Here is an 8,924-nt window from a genome sequence, read left to right as displayed (position 1 = left end):
ATGGTGGTTGGGATGTATTGTTCACACTAGTCAAGACCCTTTCAATTGATGACACCATCAGGACAGTTCTGTGCACTTAAACAATATCATTGTATATCTGGACCTTGAGGAACTGGCTTCTGGCCTAGATGGTGGGTGAGGTTTGACTCTGTGGCCTCTTTTTAAGGATGTCTAGGCTCGACCTCACTGTTGTCACCAACCTCCGGGCTTTGTGTATGAGAGCTCCCCTTTTGGACTGGGAGCCCCAGGCCTGGCTGGTGGTTTTTCTGAGAGAGGCTGTAGCTTTCCAGGACCTGTACACTCCAAGGTGAAGAAGACCCCACTGAGATCCTAAGCAGGGGCAGGAGAGAGAACTCATACCTTTCGGCCCCTTCTTGGAACTGCCGTGAAGCGCCTCGTAGATCTGCAGCTCCGACTGGAGGGTCTGGAAGAGCTGCTGCTTCTCAGCGCACTGTTGCTGCAGGAGGGCAAGCTTGTGCTGCAGCCTGCGGGGAGGAGGAGGGAGAGGGCGCTGAGCCAACAGGGCGCTTGGCCACACCAGGGCCAGGCGAGCCAACCTTCACACAAGAGAGGCTTAGCCCGAGCTGTCAAGGCGGGGTCACAAAGCCCCTGGCTTTGAGTTTACAGGTGGGGGACAGAGGCTGGAGAGGGGAAGTGCCTGTGGAGTGGTGTTATAGCCACAGTGGCTGGGACACACCAGCACAGCGTTCCTACTGCCCATGCTCTTCTCACGCTGCCAGGCAGTTAGCGTTTAGGCTGGTGCCGGGTTCTACCTTCGCAGAGAAGTCCCTCCTTCTGTGCATGTCACCCATGAATCAGCAATCGCAAAGGGGAAACAGGTCCCCAAAAGGGGCCTTTAACTGTCTTGCCAAGATCCCTTCTTCTACACCTGAAATTGGGGCCTCCTTCCTTATCAGGGGGCTCCCCTGACCTGGAGTCCTTCTCCTGGAGGGAGAGTCGTTCCTCCTGGAAATGCAAGATCTCCTGCTGCTTCTCCTTCAAGTCTTCCAGAAGCTGCTGCCGGTCCACCTTCTGGTGCTCCAGCTCCACTTCCAGCTCTTGCAGCCGGGACTGCGAGGCCAGCAGCGCCTCCCTCAGGCACTCTGCCTCCTGGGAGTGCTCTGGTGAGCAGAACACAGGAGCGTTTAGACTGGGGGCAGAGGTCAGCAGGAAGGTGAGCCCAAGCACGTCATCCGGCAGACAGAGCTAAGGCATGCTGCAGCTGGCCCGGGGGTGTATGGACAATGGGGCCTCGTCCTTGCAATGCCCTTGGTCCTCTGCTTGAATAAGGCCTAGTTGCTGTTAGAGAAAACACTCTGGTCTCTAACGCTCACTATTTTCTAAGTGCTCACAACCTTCTGCACAATAGTCCATTCTTGAATTTTGCCAGAGATCAACAAGATTTCCTGTCTACAGTTTTCAGTACATATTACTGTCATCATTTTGAAAATAGGGACATCTGCTCTGGGCTTGTGGCATCTCTCTGGCCTTCATTTCTTAAAGATCCTGGACAAGGACTCTGAGAATAAGACTGCAGGTGCCGTCAGTCCTCCGGGTAGAATTCACCTGGGCCTGGCAAACTGTGCTCATTTAACTCTTCTATCTACCCCCCGAGAGGTCTGTTCTAGTCTTTCCAGGCACACAATGGTGCTTTAGTAACTGTGCCTTCTCTCTTATGTGTTAACCTTTATCTTCCCCAAGCAGTGACCTTTCCTCTCCTATCTCCTTGCTCTGCGGTGGCTAATTTGGAAAAATCTGTTGATATCTTTTCCCTTTTCCATAAGCATTCATTCATTCTGAGCTTAATCCTTTTGGACACTATTCTTCGTCTTCTATGACAATTTAATAAATATTAGTAAATAAAAATAATTTGTTATAGACAATTTTAGTGATCTGAGCAACTCAATTAACACTAAGGTCAGCTGCACCTCAGGTCACATCAGAAATGATATCCATCTGTGGATGCCCTCCCATGGATGCCACCTATGGATGCCCACCTGTGGATGCCCACCCGTGGATGCCCACCTGTGGATGCCCACCTGTGGATGCCCGCCTGTGGGTTCCCACCTGTGGATGCCCTCCCATGGATGACTGCCTGTGGAATGCCCACCTGTAGATGCCACCCATAGATACCACCCGTGGATGCCATCCTGGATGCCCACTATGTAGATTGGGAAAGCTCTGGAAACATTTTACAGGCACCTCCAGACACATCTGACCAGAAAGGAGCCTGATTGAGGAGTGAGGGGACGTGGTGAGGGGACGGGGATGGCAGCCCAGTACTGGGAGGGACACACAGAGCTGCAGTGAAATCAGGAGAAACATGAGATTGTTTATAGGCTCTTAGGTTCCTTCCTTTTCTGGTTCGAAATCAGCTGTGCATTGGGGAGGTGGGACAGGTACCTAAGTGGTATCCACTTTGATAGCCAGTGACTGGGTATCAGCAGGCGGGTTTACACGGCAGGGGTGGTTCCCTAGGGCTATGTGTCCCTTTGGCCCGGAGGCCGAGGGCCCGTAGGTGGCACCTCTCAGGAGCAGCCCTTTCCAGCCTGAGAATGGTGATGGGAACCTGGGTAGCTGTTATTTCCACCTCCTCTCTGCTTCTCTGGTTGGCGATGGGTGTGGCCAGGGAAGACAGGCACCCGAGGTGACCAGTTTGTGGCTCTGACACCCACCTCGTGACAGGTGACTCAGCTGAGCCTGGAGGCTGCGGTTCTCCTCCCGAAGGGCCCTGTTCTCGCTGTGCAGCTGAGCCGTGGGCTCCAGACCCTGACTGTAGCCGTTAGACGTGGATCCTGCCCCGGAAGAGAAAGCAGACAAGTTACGCATGTGGGTGGCAGCTGCTTTCAAAGCTGCCCCTTCTGTATCTCCAAAGACACTGTCCTACCCAGCAGAAAACCCTGAGGACTCAGGCCTGGGCTCAGGACTGGGGGCCTAGGCCTGGTTTCCTGTCCTCCTCTCGGGGTTCTTGGCTGCACTGTCACCTGCCCTGGCTGCCATCGCCAGGGAGGCTCGTTCCCCTACACAGCTGCGCTGTGGGCCAGACAAGGCGTGTGGGAGGGCCGGCCTCCCAGGGATGGCAGCCAGGGTCCGAGTGTGGGGAAAGACCACCCGGGTAAGTGGCTGGGCGAGGGCCCGGAGACCTGGCCCCACCACCTGCCAACCACAGGACAGGGGCGCAGAGGACTCAGCAGGAAGTCCGGGGCTCTGGGACAGACCTGGTTGGTTCTGCTGTGAGAAGGTCACTCTCTGAGCTCCCTCCATCTACCTGCACAGTAAGGATAGTGGTACTTGCCCAGAGCCCTGCCTGGCTGTTTGCAGGCAGCACCTGTGTAAGCCGACCACTGTGCTCTGAATGCTGAGAAGCTCTGCCCAAGGGCCCTCCCTCCAGAAGCTCCCAATTAGGACCAGGAACAGGAAGCCCGGCCGTCCTACCGCTCCCGCGGGCAGTGGAGCTGAGCCGGTGTTCCAGCTGCTCCCGCAGGCGGTCGTTAATGCAGATGGACTCCTCCAGGCGCTGGCGCAGGTTCCGGATCTCACCAAGGTGCTCCTCTAGCAGGTCAGCTCCTGCAGCCGCCACCAGGGCGGGAGAGAGGTGGGAGAATCCTGGTCACAGGCAGGGCCCACGTGGGCACAGGGCTCGGCCATTGGCTTCTCTGCAAGATCCCTAAACGTCACCTTCCTTCTGCCAACTGCACCCTCTCACATGGGCACCCAGGCAACAGGGCGCTTTCCAACACAGGACAGCCCGGGGCCAAGCAAGCCCCATGGACCCCCTCCCACGCAGGGCTAAGTGCAAGTGTGCAGTGACCAGTGTAACTAGTGAGTGTGAGGGGGTTCCGCCTGGTTTAGAAAAGTAACGGAGCGCTCGTCAGCTTGAGATCTCATTGGCTTGAGTTCTTGTGTGGTTTCCTGAACGTGGGTCTCGCCCAGCGTGTGGAGCTGTGGGAAGGTTCCTTCTCCATGGTCTGGTGACCCCTGAATTCTAGTCACCGCCTGGACCGGAACCAGCCTATGTGCTGAAACTCCTAGGATGATTCATTCACAGTTTGCTAGAATTTCTCAATATTTCTGCCTGACTTTATTTTAGTCTGCAGTCTTTTAAGTTCTGGGAATTAAGCTGCCCCTTTTATTTCAGTTCGGTTTGATTCAGGGGAATGTTATTAAAAACCTGTTCATGCGTGCAAAGAATAAATAAATAACTGAGGCTGGGACAGGCCTGCTGGCACCTGGAAAGGTGTGGCCACTCCTGAGTGTGACAGGGAAGGCCTCACGCTACTCTAACCCTCTCCTCTTACTGATGCTGGATTAAACAACCACACACAGCTCTTCCTTCGCCCCCAAGACAAGGCAGGTCAGTTTCATGGACATGGACTCATCCCGCTGGTTAATGGTCCTGAATGCCGCCCTCGCATCCCCTTTACCAGGGAGGGAGGGAGGGAGAGCCTGCACTTATCCGAGGGCTGGTGAGAGGAGGAAGTGCCCCAGGAAAGGATGACAGGTGCAGGAACAGAGGTGGGACGGGTGCTGTTGACAGGCTGCACCAGCTGCACCACTTTGCTTCAGGCTCAGCCTTTTTTTTTTTTTTTTAAAATGACAGTCCTCTCACTGTTGGCACTGAGTCGCATCCCAGCATCCACCTGTATCTAACAGGTCCACCTGGTGCACTGCCTCGACCCTGACCAGGAAAGCTAGGATAGAGGGAAGTCGGATCTGGTTGTGGGCACAGGACATATTTATGGGGGGGGCACCCTCTCTGTGGCAATCCCTGACTGATGGACGCATGTCCTGTGAGTGCTAGTGCCCAGCATTCCGGAAGGGCCCAGAGTGTGCTGTCAGGGGCTCGGGATGCAGGTGAATATGAGAGCAGCGGGGTCCCTGGCTTTCCCACACCCCGCACAGCACCCGGGCCCTGGGCAGGGAGGATGAAGGATGCACGAAGCACCGCTATGGCCCTTTCATTTTATCCCCAGGGAATTTCACTTACCGGTGGGTTTGGAGTTCAGCTGGCACAGGGAGGAGCCCAAGGACAGGTCCCCAGATACGCTCCCTTTCTGAGGCCTCATCATATCCCACTGGCCGCTGCTGCCCAGGTACCCGGGCTCCAGGATCCCGCCCATTTCTAGGGTGCCCCTCGGAGGAGAGTGGGGCTGGGCAGGGTGGAGGAAGTGGGAAGAGCTGGCGTCTGAGTGGCTGCTCAGCAATGTAGCCGGGGAGGCGGGATGGACGGTGCTGACACCTGGGCAGAAAGAAACCCACATGAGAAACAGCCTCAGAGGGGAAGGGTCAGCAAGGAAGTGTGTTCACTGAGAACAGACCCCGACGGGTGCCTGTGACTGTCAGAGGTCCCAGCCCATGGCAGCGAACCCAGTAGATAAAGACGCATAACCTAGAGGCCATGTACTAGTATTTGCCATCAGGAGACACCAAGAGGTAGGAGACAGTAAAGTATCTGAAAGTCACCAGTGTGAGCCAAAGAAATCCAGTGGACCCTGGCTCCTATCACAACTCCTATGCCAGAGTCTAGGGAGGTTCCAGGAGTAGAACTCACTCCCAAAGTCGGGGGTCATGTGGGTGATGGCATCCAGCATTGAGCACACTTGTGAACAGGACTCTTTGTTGGCCTGTGGGAACTTGCCTTCCCCAGGAGCTAAGCAGTCAGTCTTTCCCTTTCTCCTTTGGGGCTATCAGAGGAGAAAGGGGACATGAAATCCAGATAGACATGGTCTCCCCAACTCCTCCAGACCAGAGAACTCTGCTGAGGCTGCAGGAGGCTATACGGCAGGCAAGTGGGGATTGGACCTCACCCAACATGATTCCTCACTCCTGCCTGAAGAATCACTGAAGACTTGCAGGGGGGAGGCAGGCAGGAAGGGGAGAGAACCTTTCATTTCACAGGCTGATGCTTTCACAGATCTTATGAAATCATGGGCCTTCTCTTGAGCACCATCATCTCTGCTTCTATATAAAACGAAGGCCAGCTTGGGGAGCGATGGAGAGAGGAGGGCAGTGCTGTAGTTTAGGACATTCATATTCATATTCATATGACCGCTGTCTTTCAGGGATCATACACATGGGTGGCAAGGTGCACAGGTAGCTCTATCTAAGCAAACAGAAGAGAGGGCACATTTCCTCCTGCCAAGCCAGACTCCTCTGAGTAGTTAATTGCTAATTTTTATCTCCATCTGTAACTGGTTCTCAAACTTGGCTACATAGTGGAAATACTTGGGACAATGTAAGAAAAGTATATACTGATGCCTGGGCCCCCGAGATGTTGCCTTAGTTGGTATGGAGTACAGCTTGGGTACTGGGTGTTTTTAAATCATCCCACGTGATTCTAATAGACAGCAACATGTGAGAAATACAGTCATGGGTCTCTCCTTCCCCAAATTTGCAAAATACAGATATCCATTAGGATCACTGGGAGTTAGAGAACAGGATGGAAAATGTAAGTCTCTGAATGTTACCTGGGATTCAATAAAGATGTGATTTCCTACACCCTTCAGCTCACCCCAACCCAAGGCAAAGCGTTGTTGACAGTCAGTACGTATACTTTCTACCCAAGGTCATAGGAGCTCCCAAGACTATCAGCACCCGTGAGCAATACTCTCATTCTCCAGTCTCCCTGGCCACACAATGCAGAGCACATGCCCTAAAGCATGCAAGGACAACAGACAAGATTTTAGCCCCACAGTGACCTGAGAAGCCGCCATGCACTACTGTCCACACGGAAGCTTGGGTCAAAGGAAACAAGGAGCATGGGTAAGCGATGGTCCCTCGGAGAGGACCGCACCTCAGGAGGGCAAAGAAAGGGCTACAATCTTCCTCACCAACTCGGGGACCACCCAACTCTGGTCAGTGCCCCAGACTAGATGGGGCTTCAGCCCACAGCACCTGACCCCTTTTCAGGCAGTGCTCTCCTTCTGTGTTTCCCCTTGGATGAAGGCGAGTCGGCAACTATGGAAAGGGAAAGGGGGAAAAGTAAGCTTGAGAGCACTCTTGTCATTGGGGCAGGGAACAGGTTTGTTATCCATCAATTGTTGGTTCCAGAACTGCTACAGCAGTAAGTTCTAGGTCAGACACACCAGCACTTGCCACTAGTTTCAAGGTGCTTTCCAGTTGTTTTTTAAGCACTATTAGAGAGCAAATCCATCATGTGAAGTGCTTTTCTTATTTTTTCTAAGCTGTAAGTGATCACACACACACACACAAAATTTTTATGATGGGGCATCTAGCCCATGTATACATCAAACACTTTTCTAAAAGGTAACTACACAGTCTATGAGTTCTGTGAGTTAGAGGACTGAGTTCATAGCAGACATCCCTATGTTTCTGGGTCTCACTGCCCATGCGTCCCCTGTCCAGGGGCAGAAATGAACCTTGTGCAACAGGGAGAGGGGCTGTCACCCCCTTCTAATCCCTCTACCTCCACCTTGTAGCCCCCACCTGAGGGTGTAAGGATCTGAACTCGACTAAAGGCATCTCACAGCAGGAGGGTATATGGCCATGGAAAGGATCCCACGGAACGTGGCCATCTTTGTCACAGCCTCTTCACCCTGCACAGGCAAGTGTGTCAGCAGCGTGTCAGGCTTCGGCACACTTGGTGGGATTCCCCACTGGCAGCAGTGGGAGAGCACCAGGACCAGGGCCTGGTGAGCTAGACGCCTGTTAACTGATGGGACACACACACCAGAAAGATAACAGTAAATACACTTCCAAAAAATGTTTAAAAAGCAAGCAGCGTTATCCCGCCATCGTCCCCTGGCCATGTGCACCCCTCGGCTTTTAGAAAACTGCCATCAAACCAAAGCCATGCAGAGCGACACAGGTGGGGCCGCCATCCGCAGGCTCGCATGCAGGAAGTGCTCACTTTCTCCCAGCTGCTTCTGCAGCATCTGCAGCTCCTGCTGAGCCTCGGCCAAGGAGACCGCGGGCCTCTCACAGCAGCCGAGGAGGGGAGGGCCAGTGGGGCGGAAAGGCAGGAAGTTGGGTGGAGCTGAGGGCAATGGTGCCTGCGGGAGGCTAACCCGCGTGGGTATGGAGGAAAAATGAAGGCCTAGAAACAGAAGGTCAGGGAGAAAGCAGAGACATTGTTAGAGAGAAAGGAATGAGTAAAAGATTGAGAAGATGAAACTGTCCCTTGAGCAGATGTCTATTTGAGGAGTGACTCTCATTCACGGTGGTGCTGCCTGGCACGGCTAAGAGTGACCACAGCCACGGCCAAGGGTGAGCACTGCTCCCCAAGGCTGGTCTGGCTGACCGCCCCCTCCCCTGCCAGGGCCATCCTGCAGACATGGTCTATGTTCATCTTGAAAACAATTGGCTACACAAGGCAACGGTATTACCATAAGCCAGGTGGCCGTAGCCCCACCCCAGCATCCTGGGCACTGTCACAGCAGGCGCCAGTCCTTCCCCTGTGACAAGACTCTCCCCACACCCTGAAAGCATTGGGGTTCACCCTGGGGTGGTTCGGGCCGGACTAGGACTGTGGGGAAATTTGCATTATGAATGCATGCAATTCAAGACTAATGGAAACATTTCAGAATCCTACATCAACACGTCCCTTCACCGAGTGAAAAACGGGCATCCGTGCAGTGACATAGACGCAGTGGCTCACACACCTTTCTGGGCATTTGCATCACTTGGGAAAAATTCTTAATACACACAGACTCGTGGCGCCCCAATGCAGACCCACTGCAACTCTGAGGATAGAGCTTGGAAATTTACTTTTAAACAAATCTTCATAGTGGTCACTAGGCAGCTCATCTACAGACAGGTCATGAGGAACCCCGGGAGGTTCTGATGTTTGAATCTGTCTCCTCTTTTATAAAAACAGTTAGAGGGCCCTGGCCAGGTGGCTCAATTAGAGTGTTGTCCTGTACACCAAAAGGTGTGGGTTCCGTCCCTGGTCAGGGCACATACCT

At 53.7% G+C, this 8,924-nt stretch overlaps 1 protein-coding gene across 1 annotated transcript; it reads right to left on the bottom strand.

Annotated features, from left to right (window-relative positions):
* Nucleotides 1-360: 360 nt before the first annotated feature.
* Nucleotides 361-8,056, bottom strand: LOC102431264 (myomegalin-like; the record flags this gene model as incomplete). Its single annotated transcript, XM_006109015.3, has 6 exons — nucleotides 361-485; nucleotides 932-1,121; nucleotides 2,676-2,795; nucleotides 3,436-3,567; nucleotides 4,988-5,239; nucleotides 7,871-8,056. Coding segments are annotated over 6 exons (1,005 nt in total), but the record flags the coding sequence as incomplete, so codon positions are not given.
* Between the last annotated feature and the right edge of the window lie 868 nt (nucleotides 8,057-8,924).

Source organism: Myotis lucifugus, unplaced genomic scaffold (genome assembly GCF_000147115.1).
Source record: "Myotis lucifugus unplaced genomic scaffold, Myoluc2.0 scaffold_5012, whole genome shotgun sequence".
Taxonomy (NCBI): domain Eukaryota; kingdom Metazoa; phylum Chordata; class Mammalia; order Chiroptera; family Vespertilionidae; genus Myotis; species Myotis lucifugus.
This window is presented reverse-complemented; position numbering and strand designations above follow the sequence as displayed.